Source organism: Muntiacus reevesi, chromosome 2 (assembly GCF_963930625.1).
Source record: "Muntiacus reevesi chromosome 2, mMunRee1.1, whole genome shotgun sequence".
NCBI classification, from domain to species: Eukaryota; Metazoa; Chordata; class Mammalia; order Artiodactyla; family Cervidae; genus Muntiacus; species Muntiacus reevesi.
In genome coordinates this window covers 141548848-141565766 of record NC_089250.1, presented here as the reverse complement: position 1 = coordinate 141565766, position 16919 = coordinate 141548848, and the positions used below count along the sequence as shown (strand labels likewise).

Below are 16919 nucleotides of genomic sequence, written 5' to 3'. Positions count from 1 at the left end.
GGTCATTGCTGACTCTGACTCAGGTTTGGTTTGGTTTGGTTTGGTTAGTCAGCTAGGCTACCCCTGGTAGGTGAGTTCTGAGTTCTTCGGGTGGCTGAGACGCAACGGTAGTTCAGCTCCACCCGTCTTTCGTGTATTCAGCGCAGAGTCTGAGACACTGCCCCGCACAAAGATGGCGAAGAGCCCGGGGCTGGCCCAATGGGGAGTGGCGTTGCTCCCGGTTGCCTGGGTAACAGCCAATGGGCTGCGGGAATTGTTCCCAGTGTGGCTACGCGGGATGGCGGCGTCCAGTGGGGCAGGCACTGGAGGTAGCCGCGGAGAGGCAGGTGGCAAGGGCGAGCCTGGCGGAACCGAGGTCAGGGCCGCTGCAGCCCGGCGTCGGGGTGAGACGATCATCCTTGAAGCCCCGGCCCAGGTTGACTGGCAGCACGGGTGGGTGGGGGCCGGGAAAGTGTGATCGGGAAAAAGGGATTGGGGAGCCCAGCCCGAAATGACAGGGCCTGGGGAGCGGGGGTCCATCCCGGGGGGTAGCACCCACGGGGGTCCCAGAACCCGGGCTTCCGTCTCTGCTGCGGGGTCTGAGGCTAGAGGGAGCCCATGGCGCCCGGGATAGCGAGCGGGGTGGGTGGGGGCTTTGTGAAGAGCGGATGGCAGACCTGTGTGAGCGGAAGACCCCGCCCGCGTGGAAGAGCTGACCCTGGGTGAAGGGAAGGAGCGGTGCTGAAAGGCCAGGACCGGTGGGAGAAGAAATGGGGAGGTCGACGAGAAGAGTTGCTTTCTTGCGGTCCTGGACTTTGTTTGCTCAGGGTTCGCCTGTCACACTTTGGTGGAGAGGCGTCCCGCACACACTCAAGTGAGGCTTGGGAAAGTGGATGCTTAAATTAGCTGACGGTGGCATTCCTACGTCTAGCATCTCCAAACTGCTCAGGTACCAGCGGAAGTCACGCGGCTATATTAGAACCCAGCCCAGGCATTTTACTTTCTCATGGACCAGAATAGTATCTTGTCAGTCCCCATTGCCCCAGGGCCTCTGGGTTTTTTGTTTTGACCTTCTTTCTGGCATCAGGATTTTCTTTCCACTTTCTGCAATCTTAACTGTCTCACAGTCTTTCTAAATAAGACCTTTATCTAATAGTGATACATTTGTTTACTTTTCCTGTGGAAGGAAGAATTGGTATAGTGAAAGAGATTTACAGACTTAAAAGAGACAATATTTTAAGCTCACTTAAAATACTTTAAAAAGAACATTTGGCTTTTTGTTCTAAGTCCCTTACAGGCCTGATGTTTGTTCATCAAAGCCTTCATTTTCTTCTTTTTGGAATTCTAAAAGCATAAGAACTACTTTCTTTATAGCTCAAAGAACTTTGACAAGACTGTCATACCCTGGGGAGGTTGGCTTTAGGGGAACCATGTGATGCTTATTAATATATGTGGGTAGTTAAAGTGGATGCCTTCAAAAAATATTCTTAAACTGAAAATCTGCTCTCTTTTAGTTTTTTTTTTTTTTTTAATCCTCTGGATTTGGACATATGTTGATTACTGTGGATGCATAAATATTTTTGATCAGTTTGATTTCTGTAATTTTATAAAAAGACAAATGAAATGGAAACAAAAGTTTTCATCCCTGTCTTCTAGTTCTATTTGGAAATGTCTGGGGCAGGAGAAAATAAAGATAGTGAGGATATAGTGTATTGTGTAGCCTAACAGTGTGTTGGTTTATGAGGACAAAATAGTCATTTTCTTTTAGATAAATGTTTGGTTTGATTCTTTGCAACCTATCTATCAAGAGAGAAAGGGTGGGCATCTGTTAAGAAGGATGACTCATCTTGACTTTCTAGCTAGATTCCACATATGTATCTGAAGCCTAAACTCCTAGGCCATCTATTCTCTTTAAAAAGACTTTTTGAATAGCTGATACAAATACTGATTTGCATCCCTTATTATATCAGCACTGGCTATACTTCATTAAACTAGATTTGTCTCAACTATGATTATTGATAAAGTTTCTTTTTGGGTCATTGGCTATACAGCTATTAATTAGCATGGCTAATTACAGAAGTCATAAATGAAAACCCTGACTCTGTCTCAGGCAGTGACAATATCAATTATTTGCACACATGTAGAAGTTTCTAATCGAGTGTGTTCAACCATGACCTGAGAGGAATGGAGTGTACATCTGGTTCCTTTAATTAGCACTTCTGATTGTGTTCTTGGGAACTGACATCATTTTGACAACCAACTATTTTTGAAGTTTGCTCTATCTCCCTAAAGCAAAAAGGAATGGGAATTTGTAGTACCTGCAAACATACTACATTGAAAACAAATGGAGAAGAATGGTGGCAGGGTTAGGTTGAGAGATGATGTTTCAGTTACAATCGCTATATAACAGCTACCCCAAAATTAGCTGCTTAAAACCTGCCATATGGTGCTCACAGATCCTGTGAGTCAGGAATTCAGAGAGGGCGTCATGGCAATGACCTCACTCTGTTCCATGATACTTCAGGTTCAATGAAGTGAGATGCAGGTTCAACGGCTGGGACCTGGAATCATTCTGAAAGCTCCTTTACTCACTCCTGGTGCCTAGGCTAGGTTGGTTCAGAGATGAGGACTGCTAACTCAAAGTTCCAACGCATGTGACTTTATATGTGGCCCAGCCTCTGAGCATGGTAGCCTCAGGATAATCAAACTACTTATGTGGTGTCTCAGATCTCCAAGCTTAAGTTTACCAGTGAGCAAGATGGAAACTGCATCACCTTTTATGATCTAACCTCAGAACACACCATCACTTCCGTCACCTTCTATCGGTTGAAGCAATCACAAGCCTGGCCAGATTCATAGGTGAGGAGTTAGACACAAGTTTTTGATGGGACAGTGGCAAGGTCAAATTGTAGAAGAACGTGTAAGACAGGAAATATGGTCGCAAATATCTTCGGAAAATACAGTCCACTCTATTTGGTAATGAGAAGCTAATCTTTCATTTCTTTGGCTTCTTTGATTTAGGATATATTGCCCCAAAGCTAACAGCATAATGAAAGAGTGGCTAGGTTTACAGTTGGAGGGGCTGGCTAGTACTTGGTCCCTAGATAATCATCAAATTTTAGAGAAGCACTGTTCCCTTTCAGGTTCCTTCTACTGGTAGGATGCCACTATTTGGAAATTTCATACAAGAAAAAGTAAACATACAAGAGACTGGGCCCCTATGTTGTCAGTCTGATTCCTCAACGTGCACTGCAATAACTCCTTTCAAAACTGTGAAGACAAATTAGCTGCTTCTAAACCTTTAAAGGGAATGTCCTTAACATCATCTTCCTGTGGAAATAATGATTTTGTGTTTATGTATCAGAACAGTTGTTTAGTTTCAATATTTAATAGAAGATTCAACCATTCATATTCTGATTTGTTTTGAAGGAATGAAGTAGTTCAGATTTATATCATAGCTGACACTTTTAGTTCTCTGATGTAATTATTTCTGGGAAGAGCTAATGGTAGCCTCTAGCTGTCAAAATGTCTGTATGGACTGGAAAGAGTTTTTTTCCTCTTTAGTTTTGATGGCAAACTGCTTCTCTTCTTCTCATTAATGTTGTATTTGCCATGGAGTCATGTTGACCTCTACTCCAGGCATACTCTGGTGCTGGGTTGATTTTAAGAAGCTTGTGAGCCTGAAATTAGATGCTGACCTTGTGGAATGTTGATACAACAGAGATGGCATGCCAGGTGCCATCATCACCTCACTGAGAAATAGCCCCCTAGAGGTACTGAGGGGCATTAAGACAAGAAAATGATCCTTGTCTTGGGATATCTTCTACTATTTAAGGGACCCTGGATATGGAGCTCCTGAGTAATTGGAAAATTGGCAAAAATCTCTGGTGGACCTATGGGAATGACTCTGCAGTGAAGTGAAAGTCACTCAGTCGTGTCCAACTCTTTGCTACCCCATGGACTGTGGCCCACCAGGCTCCTCTGTCCATGGGATTCTCCAGGCAAGAATACTGGAGTGGGTTGCCATGCCCTCCTCCAGGGGATCTTCCCAACCCAGGGATCGAACCCGGGTCTTCTGCATTGCAGGCAGATTCCTTATGGTCTGAGCCACCCGGGAAGCCGCCAAACATCACCAAAAGAACTTCCACAAAGCTGGCCTTCATTATAGAGGTAGAAATTAATATCCCTGTGTATTTGGGTGAGAGCACAGGGCTTCTGCTCTGTTCAGGCCAGGCTGTCTTCACATCAGATCACTTAGAGGCTTTTAACATCTGTATCAAAATCATTATGACATAGGCCAAAATTAGAATATCCCATAAGGCACTGATAAAGAACAGATGAATGGCTTTAATTTACTTTTCCTCTACTCAGTACTTACGTCATTAGTCAAAATTGTTGATTTTTTTTCCAAAATGTTATTTGAATTTTTCAGGAAACACGAAAGATCCTGAATGGCCAAAGTAATCTTTTTTTTTTTAAAGTAATCTTAAGAAAGACAACAAAGCTGAAAGTATCATGCGTCCTGATTTCAAACTATACTACAAAGCTAGAATGATCAAAATAGTACATACGGGCACAAAAACAGGCACACAGATGTAGAACAGAGAGCAGAAAAATGAACCCACAGTTAAATGGGCAACTAGTCTACCACAAAGGAGGCAAGAATATACAATGGAGAAAAAATAACCTCTTCACTAAATTGTGTTGGGAATACTGGGCAGCTGCATGCAAAGGAATCAAATTGGACTACTCTGTCACATCATATACAAATGAACAAGCACTCAAAATGGAGTAAAGACTTAAATGTAAGTTGTGACACCACAAGACTCCTAGAAGAAAAGATAGGCAGCATGCTCTGTGACATCAGTCTTCGCAATATTTTTTGGATATGTTTCCTCAGGCAAGAGAAACAAAAGCAAAAATTAACAGATGGGACTTAAACTAAAAAGCTTTTGCACAGTGAAGGAATCTATCAACAAAATGAAAAAGCCACCTACTAAATAGGAGAAGATATTTGCAAACAATGTATTTGATAAGGGGTTAATATCCAAAATATACAAAGAACTCATAAAGCTCAATATCAAAAAAGCAAACAGCCTGATTAAAAAATGAGCAGAGAACCTGGATAGATATTTTTGCAAAGAAGATGTACAGATGGCCAACATCACCAACCATCAAGGAAATGCAAATCAAAACCACAATGAGAAGACCTGCTTGGTGGTCCAGTGGTTAAGAATCTGCCTGCCAGTGCTGGAGACATGGGTTTGATTCCTGGTCCAGGAAGATGCCACATGTTGAGGGGCATCTAAGCCCATGGGCCACAACTACCGAAGCCCACACACTCTAGAGCCTGTGCGTGCTCTGCTACAAGAGAAGCCACTGCAATGAGAAGTCTGTGCACCACAACCAGGGGGTAGCCCCAGCTAGCTGCAACCAGAGAAAGCCTGTACGCAGCAATTAAGCCCCAGCACTGCCATAAATAAATTTTAAAATATTTCTAAAAACCCACAGTGAGCTATTACTTCACACCTGTTAGAATGACTGTTATCAAAAAGACAACAAATTATAGGTGTTGGCAAGGATGTGAGAAAAGGGAGACCTTGTGTACTATTGATGGGAGTGTAAATTGATACAGCCACTATGGAAAACAGTATGGTAGTTCCTCAAAAAATTAAAAACAGAGCTACCATATGATCTAGTACTACCACTCCTGGGTATTTATCTGAAGAAAACGAAAACACTAATTGGAAATGATATACACCCCTATGTTCATTGCAGCATTGTTTACAATAGCCAAAATATGGACACAATTTAAGTGCCCATCAATAGATGAATGGGTAAAGAAGATGTGGTGTATATTAATGTATATGTATATATATGGTAGAATACTACTCAGCCATAATAAAAAATGAAATCTTGCCATTTGTGACAATATGGATGGACCTCTAGAGGGTATTATGCTAAAATGAAATAACTCAGATAAAGACAAATGCCATATGATTTCACTTATACATGGAATTTATAAAACAAAAATAGATGAATGAACATAACAAAACAGAAAGTTACAGAGAACAAACAGATAGTTGCCAGAGGAGAGGGCATAGGAAGAAGAGAAAGAGAAAGAAAGAAAGAGAAGTAGGGATTGTATGTTAAAAAATACATCAAATTATTCTGTTTATCTCTGTTTATATTTAATTATGTTTTGAATATCTTAACCCCTTCTTATAGAATACCCTTGAAGATAAACATTGTTTTACCACTCATATGAAGCTATACCTAGTCAGTCTCCAAATATTATCGGTTGTTTTCATTTATTCTGTAACATATCTAATAATCATTCCTGCTCCCATTACCCTGGGCTTCCCTTGTGGCTCAGCTGGTAAAGAATCCGCCTGCAATGCAGGAGACCTGGGTTTGATACCTGGGTTGGAAAGAACCCCTGGAAAAGGGAACGGCTACCCACTCCAGGATTCTGGCCTGGAGAATTCAATGGATTGTATAGTCTATAGGGTCGCAAGGAGTCAGACACAACTGAGCTACTTTCACTTTCACTTTATCCTGTTGTCTCGCTAGTTCAGGCCTTAGTAGCTCAAACCTGGGCATATCAGTTAGCTTTTGCTAGGTGTGTTATTACACAGCATCCCCAAATTATAGTGGCTAAAACAACCATTTCTTTAGTCTGTGATTCTGTGGGTGAGTAATTCGGGGTAGAGCTCAGGAGGGCAGCTCTTCCAGTCCCGCCTGAGTTCACCCAGGCATCTGCAATCCGCAAGTCAGATAACCCACCCAGATCCAATGGGCAGAGAAATAAATAACCTGCCTCTTAGTGGAGGATCTGCCATGTCACGTTACAAAGACATGGATGGAGGGAGAATATGTCATGTGCATTTTTACAGTTGACTATGGACAGGGAGGCCTGGCGTGCTGTAATCCATGGGGTCGTAAAGAGTTGGACACGACTGAGCAACTGAACTGAACTGAAAGGATCACATCTCTTGTAGCTTTTCTGGCTATAGGCTTTTGCTGTTCCAACCCATCCTGCTTCCTTCTGCCACATTCATTTTCCTTAGACTCTGCTTTCATAGTTTGTGTTGTAACCCGCAGAGGTTTCTTCTCTTCCCCTATCTTATCAGCCATCAACCCCTCTGCCTAGCTTCGGAAGGTCTCACTAAGCTGGCCTGACCCTAAAAGCAGAGACATGGTCCAGGGGGAAAAGAACCAGTGGCAGTCGGGGAGGCACGGGCACCATCAGCATCATTGCTCACTAAACTAGTTCTTAACCTCTTTGGGCTTCTGTTTTCTCCAAATGGTTCTCCCTCCAAAATGAGGGGGTTTGGATTCTTTTTCAGATTTAAGATTTAGGCTGGGTGTACATAAATGAATTTACTTCCCATTGAAAGTGAAATTGCTCAGTCATGTCCGACTCTTTGCAACCCCATGAACTGTAGCCTACCAGGCTCCCTCTCCGTCCATGGAATTTTCCAGGCAAGAGTACTGGAGTGGGTTGCCATTTCCTTCTCTAGGGGATCTTCCCGACCCAGGGATTGAACCCGGGTCTTCTGCGTTGCAGGCAGATGCTTTACCATCTGAGCCACCAGAGAAGCCCTACTTCCCATTACTCTGTAAATAAACCTTCAAGACCCGGCTTCTTATTTCCCACTGCACATGTCATGTTTATGTTGCTCTTGGTGCTTTCATCCCCGTGTTTTTTCAGTCTGGAATTGCCCTTTGCATTCTTCACTGCTTGTTTTAAATTCTACCAATCCCTTGTCTTTGTAATCTCTGCCATCCAGTTTGATATTTAATTATATTATCTCTCATATTATTCAGTGTTTCAATTGTTACTTTTATCAACTAGACTACAAACTCATCAAGGGACAAGACTATATTCTATGCATTGACTAAGCACATAGTAGGTATCAAGCAAATGCTCAAAGATTGATCCTAAATTTCCATCCCAGGTCTTGGAAAATTAGAACCGGCTGAAACTTTTGAGACAAGTAAGAGGATAAGACTGTTTAGGCAGAGGTAGTGATGGTGGTGGTGGTGGTGGTGGTGGTTGGGGGTGGGGATTTTTGTTAAATGTATTCAAGGTAGTTCATGCTTACCAGGCTGGTAGCCTTTAGAAGATATCTATAAAATTGCTCTCCAGGCCTTTCCTCCAGCCATTCTATGACACTGGTTCTCCTCTATTGTTTCTTGCAGATTTCACCCTTCTGTGAGCTGTCACCATGACCCTGACAAAAGGTTCCTTCACTTACTCCAGTGGAGAGGAGTATCGTGGCGAGTGGAAGGAGGGTGAGAGGACCCATGGGGGACATTCAGTGATGAACCCTGCATTTGGCTGAAGGAGAAATACATCAAGACATATAAGCAAGCTTTATGAGACTTTATTTCTATATCCAGGATTTAATCCAAATAGTGCCTTTCCTTTATTCAATTTTAGGATTATAAATAAAAGAATTGGAAAAGGCTACTATTATGCCAACCTCCAAAAATAAGTTAAATGTTCCCACTGCTAAAACACTCATTTTTTGCCATGCCTCATGGCTTGCAGAATCTTAGTTCCCTGACCAGGGATGGAACCTGGGCCCTCAGCAGTGAAAGTGCTGGATCCTAAGCACTGAACCACTGGGGATCCCCGCCAGCATTCTTTTTCTCTTTTCATGGTATCATTTGGGAATTGTTTTTATAAATGCTAATGTACTCAGCAGAGCAAAATGAATGATTTTTAGTGCCTATAAATTAGAAGGTATAAATTCATTGCAATGACTTGATTCTAGGGAATCTTAAGAAGTTAAGAAGGAAATTAGGGCAGACACTCAAGAGAAGATGACATTCATGGCCTTGAGTTTCCTGTGACAGCTCATTACACTTGGAAGTATCTATTCATAGGCATGGCAGAATTCCTCAGAGACTGAGACTATACAGGAAGCAGGTTAATGATGTTCAGCTTGGAAACAGTCTGGCCACTTAAAAGTCTCGTGGGTCCAATCCTAGCAAGCCAGGAACTGCCCTGAGGAGACTAGACTCTTTATAGTTGTGCCAACGAAGAGCAGTTCACACCATTTCCAGACACCTCATTTTTTTCATGGTAGACTCCTGTAGCTGATGAATTGTTGAGATTTCAGAGGGGAAATTGTGCATATGGGATGTGACCTTACCTCCATACATCCCAGCCTTTTCTCCTGCCTCCCAAACTGCTCTCCCCTTCAATGTGACCTTTTCGAAGAGAGTTTTCCTAAGGCTCTGCTGGGCAGTCTCTATCCACCAAAAGAACTCCCTGGTACCCTGAAAGGCATTGCTGTTTCTCCAGTATCTAACTCTGTTCTCTGGTCAGTCCAGTTGGTAGGCACAGCCGTACTGATGGAGCAGAGCTCAAACTAATCTTGCCAGTCAGGCTGTTAGGTTTGCCCCACAGCTTCATAGTCTCAGAGGGTACTTTTTCTTAGACTGGCAAGGGAGTTAAGTGTTGAGGGCTCCCGAGTCAAGATACTGACTGCGTTTGCTGTCTAGCTCTGCCTCTTGGTTGTTCTGTGATCTTGAGTACCTTTTTTTTGGCTTCCCCTTGCCTTGGTTTCTGCATCTGTTAGTGGAAACAATAGGGGTTTTCCCTGGCAGTCCAGTAGTAGAGACTCTGCACTTCCATTGCAGGGGACATGGGTTTGATCCCTGGTCAGGGAGCTAAGATCCTATATGCTGCATGTTGTGGCAAAAAAAAAAAAAAACCAGTGGAAATAATAATAGTATTGTGCCTACCTCCTAAGGTTATTGTGACGATCAAATTAGATGGTAAATACAAAGTGTTTGAAAGAGTCCCTGGCACATAGTGAAGTCCCTGTAAACATTAGCTATTGTGATTTTTTTTTTTTTTTTTTTTTAGCTATTGTGATTTTTAAGTGCTCTCTTACCTTCATACTTAGATCTGCTCCAAATCTGATGGCTGTTGCTGGCCAAAATCTTGGCTTTCTCTGCCTATCAAATCCAAATAAAAAAAATGTGGAGACAGAGTTTGGAGTAAATAGAAGGGTGGCTTTAATTCTCAGCAGGCAGAGAGGGAAACACAGTAGGTTCATGCCTCAAGAACTGTGCCCCCTCTGCTTCATGAGGAGTCTATGGGCTTATATAAGATGAGGGCTTGCAGTTAGGGGTCTGTGGTGAGGAGCGAAGGTGTAAGAATCTTGTATTCTTCTTCCTCTTGCATTGTTTCACTGCAAGGCTGGCATCAGTATCCCAGTAATTGAGTCTGGCAGTCCTGTGGCCCTGCCCCTTCTTTCTGATATGTAAAAAGAGAAAAACTACAAGAGGTTTGCAGAGAGAGTGCTATAAAGGTAAGCACCAGATACAGGATATAAGTAGCACAGAGTCAAGGGCTTCCCAGGTGGTGCTGGTGATAAAGAACCTGCCTGCCAATGCAGGAGACATGAGAGACCTGGGTTAAATCCTCTGGAGGAGGGCATGGCAACCCACTCCAGTATTCTTGCCTGGAGAATCCCATGGACAGAGGAGCCTGGCGGGCTATGGTCCATAGGGTCACAAAGAGTCAGACACGACTGAGGTGACTTAGCCCACATGCATACAAAGGATAATAGGTGCAAAATGTAGCTCATGCAGAGTTAGGGGGCAGAAAAGCAATTTCAGTTACAGATTACAGATTAGGAAGAGTTAAAGTAAAAACTGGGAATGTTCAGGCCTGTTCACTGTTCTCTTTATCTTCTTTGATCTCAGGAAAGGGAAAGAAAACCTCACTGCTCTTTTTTCCTTTTCACTGCAACAGTCCTTGGAGCCAAGTTATTACTCTAGGCAACGGTTCTCTGCCCTGCTAATGTCACTGTTTCTCTTCTTTCCTTTGTGGGTGGGATGTAAGGCAAAGGATGTTAGACAGTGACAGAGGACCCTGAAGCTGCCCCATCCCAACCTGACCAACCTGTCTTCTCTTTGCTCAGGCCGCAGACATGGTTTTGGTCAACTGATGTTTGCAGATGGTGGCACCTACCTGGGCCATTTTGAGAATGGGCTCTTTAATGGCTTCGGGGTACTGACCTTCTCGGATGGCTCAAGGTGGGTACCCGGTCATTCTTTTCCCAACCTTAGACTAGGGAAGGGAAGCTCTGGTCTAAAAATGATAGTGAGAAACACCTGGTCAAATCTGAGCTTGTCCCTGACTCTCTGAAAACAGGCAAGGAGTAGCATTTGTTCTTTTCTTGGTTACTTTATAAATACATCTAAAATTTGAGATGGCAAGGAGGTCAGTGACCTCTCAGCCCACCACTGTGTTCTTTGGTTGTTTCCTTGAGATTAGAGCCTCATATCATTTGGGCTGTGTGACTCCTCTCTGCTGGGTGAGGTGGGGGGAGTGCGGTGGGGGGAGCTCTGGAAGAGTGGAATCAGCTTTGCTCCTTAGCGTTAATAAGCCACATGTTTGGTGTTAGTAGCTGCCTGACTCAGTTATCCTGAAGGCTGACATCTCGCGTTTCCCCAGGTATGAGGGGGAGTTTGCCCAGGGCAAGTTCAACGGCGTCGGAGTCTTCATTCGACATGACAACATGACCTTTGAGGGAGAATTTAAAAACGGCAGAGTGGATGGTTTGGGTAAGTTGCCAACCAGCAGGACAGGTGACTAAGGCGAGTGTAAATGGGTGGCAGGACACCTTTGCAGCTTTAATCCTTCTGTGGACACCCAGCAATACAGAAAGATGGGTCCCTGGACTCAGCACCCAAGAGCTGCAAATTTTCTCTCCCTCGGTTTCAACGTAGCAAGCTGGCCTCCGAGCCACAAATGCCACCATCACACCTTTATTTTCTCTGTCCCCCTCAAAGGCCTGCTGACTTTCCCTGATGGTTCTCATGGAATACCCCGCAATGAAGGTCTGTTCGAGAACAACAAGCTTTTGCGGCGTGAGAAGTGCTCAGCAGTGGTCCAGCGGGCCCAGAGCGCCTCCAAGTCAGCCCGGAGCCTCACTGCCTGACGGGGGCTGTGCCCGGCTGACAGCAATGCCCGCCACCCGCTCAGGGTGGAAAAATGAACCCAACGTGAGAGGAGACAAAAGTGATCGTGGAGCAGAAGCCCCGGGAGGGGCCTGTCACCTGCAAGGCAGGGCTTTGGTCACAGACGGTCTGAGGCTCAGGCCACTGCAGCAGTGGTCACCCAGCGTGTCCTTCCCTTCTCTTGCTCATTGGTACTTCTGTCCCTAACACTGTCGATCACCTGGTGCAGACCGGCTGCCGCCTCTCTACTTCATTTTCTGCCAAGTGATGCAGAATCTCTTCCTTCTGCCTCTGTTTGGTGCAGGTGATCCCAGCCCCAGATGAGGGCCAAGTGCTCAGTGCTCTGTGAGAAATGAGAAAAACAATAGGGGTGGCCTCGACAGTATAGCGGTCCCGTGAAAGTCAAGACCAGAGCTTTTCTGTATGTTGTCCTACATTCCTGGTGGGCATCATGGCCCCAAGCCTTCCGCTTTGTCTGACCAGCCTGGTCCTGTGTCTGCCTGTTGCCCCTGTGAAGAGTTCAGTGAAGTACTGTTTTCCTCTCCCTTGACCTTACAAGCTATCTTCCAACCCTGAGTTCCAGCAGGTAATCTGTGCCCCTTGCTCCTTCCTTCGCCATGGGAAAGGATCCTTTTAGTCAGAAAGAAACTGACGTAAACAGTCATCTTATAGCTTGTAATTATTACTTACTCCAGATCAAGGGCAGACATCTCTGGGTCGCATCAGGCATTGTCATGGAGTGAACTGAATCCTCAAGGATGGCTTGGGCTGACACAGCTCCTTCCCAGTGGACCTTGGGTCAGACCCACCTCAACCCCTTGGGGTTCAGTTAGAATTTGACCCATCTTGGGAAGGCAATGAACTCAAAGGTCATTTGGTTCACTGTAACTCTTCCACCATGAGCCTTGGCCATCAGGCCTAGGGATCAGATCTGGATTGATTGGACTCCTGCACAATTCATCACAGAGGCCTCCAGTTACCCTGGGATCCCAAAATGCCCCACCCCATCCCCAGTCCCTTATGCTCACACTGAATGTCTCCTCAACAGCAGATTGTGGTGGAAGTGATAGTTGTGTGCCTCTATTTATTCTCTGCGTTATACTGTGGAAACAAGTGCTTATGAGGAATAAACAAATCACCAGAATTGCCTATACTTGGTTTTCCTGACTCTCTTGCTCTACATCTGTATGGATATTGGCCCATGTGCTGTTTCTAAAAGTTAGTCATAGATGAGGGTTGAAAACTGAGGGTTGCACACTTTACTATGAAATAGCATCTAATTCTGCAAGGTAGGTACAGGCAGAATTAAAAAAAAAAAAAAGAAAACAAAAACAAACAACAGCAGCAGACAGGCTGAGGTTTCCCTAACTAGTGAGTGGCAGAGCTGAGTAGGATTTGTATCTGGGACTTTTTGGCTCCAAAGCACTTTCCCCACTGTACTCATCTTGAACATCAGGGTGCCCAAGTCCTGAGACAGGTTATTGTCCCACCTGCTGGTTATCTCGGGCAACTCTTTGCACAATCACCTGCCACGCCAACCCTTTCACATGCACCATCTTATAGGAAGGTACCATTATTATCATGCTATCACCGATGAGGTTCAGGGCATTTACATAGTCTTCCAGGATCCTGCTGACACTAAGGCATCTACAGATCCAAGAACTTAAGCCCAGTCAGTTTAAGCCCAGAGGCTGAGCTCTTCACCAGTGCACCAACCTGCCTCCCTAACCCTAACTTTTTGCCCCGTTCCTGAACCTGATTCTCCTCAGCCCAGATCCTCTAGAAGTCAACTATGAGAAGAGCCCAGATGCCAAGCCCCAAGCTTCTAAGTGTCAGCCAGATGCCCAGTTTCTGTTGAAGATTGATACCTTTGGTATTCTGTCCTCTAGTCCTTGCCCTAAACAAGGATTTGTTTACCTTTCTTTTTAACCAGACTAGTTTTTTTAAAAATTCATCTCAGGGTTTCCTGCCACTAGTCAGATTATCACTGAATAAGCTTAAATATTTTAGAGAAAAGTGAAAGTGAAGTCACTCAGTCGTGTCTGACTCTTTGTGACCCCATGAACTGTAGCCCCAGGCTTCTCCATCCATAGGATTTTCCAGGCAAGAGTACTGGGGTGGGTTGCCATTTCCTTCTACATAAAAGCAGCCTTTTAAATTAATATGCTAGGTGTTTCTAAATATCTCACTTGAAATGTTTTGCCTCTTACCTCTCCCATGGAAAACTTCAACAAGCTTTTTCCCTAGGACACCAATCATCGAATGCTTATGTTTGTTCAGTATTCTTAAAGCCTCTCTCAGAGCTGGGAAAAAGCAGACCTTTGGAGCTAAATTGCCTCTAGGAAGTTCTTGATATCTGAGCAGGAAACCTAAGATCTGTGTAACAGTGGAGTGTTAGTCTGTACATAGTCATGCCAATTTAACTTATTAAACTTTATTGCAATAACAGGAGGAGCTAAGATGGCGGAGGAATAGGACGGGGAGATCACTTTATCCCATACAAATTCATCGGAAGAACATTTGAACGCTGAGCAAACTTCACAAAACAACTTCTAATGGCTAGCAGAAGACAGGCGCCCAGAAAAGCAGCCTTCTTCGAAAGGAGGTAGGACAAAATATAAAAGATAAAAAGAGAGACAAAAGAGTTAGGGACAGAGACCCTCCTGGGAAGGGAGTCTTAATAGAGAAAATTTCCAAACACCAGGAAACCCTTTCACTGGCGGGTCTGGGGGAAGTTTTCGACTCTCTGAGGGCAACCTAATTGGGAGGAAAAATAAATAAAACCCACAGATTACATGCCTAGAAGCAACTCCCAGCAGAAAAGTACCCCAGATGCCCTCATCAGCCACCAGCAAGCGGGGACAGAACGGAGAGGAGGGGGCGGCATTGCTTAGGGTAAGGACCGGGCCCGAATGCTCTGAGGGCAATCAGAGGGAGCTAACATGAGATAGCAACTTAAACTGTGGCATAACAAGCAAGAGTGAGAAAATTAACCAGCCCGAACACACTGCCGGCCATTGGCAGAACAAAGGGACTGAGCAATTCCAGAGAAGAGCTAGCCTGCTGCGGACCGGCCCATTCCCCGCCGGAGGCAGGAGGCAGGGGGGAGGGGAAAGGGGCAAATGCGGCCCCAGAGACGGCACACCCTACCAAACTGCAAACAGGCTCCCAGTTTCTAACCAAAGACTTTCTGAGATTCTGGATGGTCGACATCCACCGGGAGGGTCGCGGCAAGAGGCCAGCTCCCGAGAACAGACACAAGGCGCACGCACCCGACTGGCACAGGTGGGAACTGAGGCTGGGGCCGCGGAGGGGAGAAGGCGCCCCTCACCGGGGAGAGTGCGCCCGTCAAGCTCCCGGCAGCCTGAGCTGCTCGGGCGGGGAAGGCACAAAACGCAGGCCCAACCGGGTCCGCGCTTTTGTAGAATACCCGAAAACTGGAACCGCATGCAACGCAGGGCCCGCTCCAAATAGAGCAGCCTGGAGCCTGAGCAGTGTAGATGGGGAGGGCACACACCCGTGAGCGGGGGCAAACCCAGTGTGGCCGGGAACACTGCGAGTGCTCCCCACACAGGCCAGTGATATCTGTCTGCAGCGCCCCTCCCTCCCTGCAGCACGACTGAACAAGTGAACCTAAACGACAGACCACCTCCACCCGCCTGTGTCAGGGTGGAAATTAGACACTGAAGAGACTGGCAAACAGAAGCCAAATAAACAAAGGGAACCGCTTCAGAAGGGACCGGTGCAACAGATTAAAATCCCTGTGGGTAACACTGACTACAACGGAAGGGGCCTGTAGATATCGAGAAGTGTAAGCTGGAATGAGGAGCTATCTGAAACCGAACCGAACCCACACTGACCGCAACAGCTCCAGAGAAATTCCTAGATATATTTTTACTTTTTTTTAAATTAAATTTTATTGCAGTAACAAAGTAACTGTTCTTAATAATAAAAGCAGAGTATATACAGGCAAGAAGATGGTCTTTTCTCATGTCAAGTCCCCGTTCTTAATGTTTCAGACCTGGGTTGGCTAGCATAGCCTTCTAGAATGTCACATTTATCCACCAGGTGTCATTGTTTACCAGTTCTGGTTAAGTCACTGGGCTGTCTCACTGGTACATTTGATGGCTGGGATCAAGGCTAGAGACAATATGAGATGAATCAAAATAGATTTAGGAAAGGACTACAGTGTAGCTTGGGGGACTGTCAAAGACCAGTGACAGCTTTCTGATCAGATTTTCCAACCTACGCTTCTCCTGGAAGGAGTCAGAACTAGGGCTCTCAGAATTACCCCAGCTTCCAGCTGCCCTGTGCTGGACACAGGTTTGTACCCTCAAGTCTAAGCAGTCTTCCTGCCATTAAAACATGGCCTTTCTGTGCCCGACACCCTTCCCATCTGACTCCTGCTTCACGGGTCTCAGGGGACAGAAAAGCACAGTAGAGAGATAAATAAGTCATGTTCCTTCCTACACTGAAGGTCTCTAAAGACCCAGAGTTCAGGATACAAATACCCAGAGATCAGAGATCGTGGGGCTGGGAGGACAGGAAATGAGCATGCCTGGTAGTGCCTGGAGAAAGTCTACCTGGAGGACTGAAGTAAGAAGAGGAGCCTCGAGCCCTGAGCCCTCGTCTCCCCCACATTTCCTTCAGGCCGCCGCCACGCGGCGGGAGGCTGAGGTGGGCGTGGTCCGGCGGTCCGCCGGCGCTCAGAGCCACCCGTTGCCGGCGAAGTCCAGGCGCAGCGCCTCCTCCTGGGCGGGGCTCAGCTCCTGCAAGGGGGAGCGGCAGGGGCCTCCGTAGTAGCCAAACCAGTCCATGGTTTTCTTCAGCCCTGGGATCCCGAAGCGCCGGGTCACCTAAGGAGCAGCGCCTGTTAGAAGAGACTGGGGAGTCCCCTACACACACACACACACACACACACACACACACACACCCAGACCCAGGCATGTCAC

The 16919-nt window shown here is 45.6% G+C and overlaps 2 protein-coding genes across 7 annotated transcripts in view; one reads left to right on the top strand and one right to left on the bottom strand.

Annotated features, from left to right (window-relative positions):
• Nucleotides 1-209: 209 nt before the first annotated feature.
• Nucleotides 210-13118, top strand: MORN4 (MORN repeat containing 4). Of its 5 annotated transcripts, none has more exons than XM_065923033.1 (5): nucleotides 210-229; nucleotides 8185-8277; nucleotides 10926-11040; nucleotides 11462-11571; nucleotides 11800-13118. In XM_065923033.1, the coding sequence occupies exons 2-5, from the start codon at nucleotides 8211-8213 to the stop codon at nucleotides 11946-11948; spliced, it is 441 nt and encodes a 146-aa protein (XP_065779105.1). In that variant the 5' UTR covers nucleotides 210-229; nucleotides 8185-8210; the 3' UTR covers nucleotides 11949-13118. The 5 variants fall into 5 exon arrangements, with proteins under 5 accessions (XP_065779105.1, XP_065779102.1, XP_065779101.1 ...); XM_065923030.1 differs by lacking the exon at nucleotides 210-229 and adding an exon at nucleotides 269-383; XM_065923029.1 differs by lacking the exon at nucleotides 210-229 and adding an exon at nucleotides 275-415.
• Nucleotides 12174-16919, bottom strand: part of HOGA1 (4-hydroxy-2-oxoglutarate aldolase 1) — a 26534-nt gene continuing 21788 nt past the window's right edge. The window contains exon 7 of one of the 2 annotated variants that reach the window (XM_065923027.1): nucleotides 12174-12310. In XM_065923027.1, the coding sequence (XP_065779099.1) occupies nucleotides 12218-12310 (93 nt within the window). In that variant the 3' untranslated portion in view covers nucleotides 12174-12217. Of the gene's footprint in view, nucleotides 12311-15858; nucleotides 16824-16919 lie in introns of those variants that run through there. The other variant, XM_065923026.1, reaches the window with a different exon arrangement.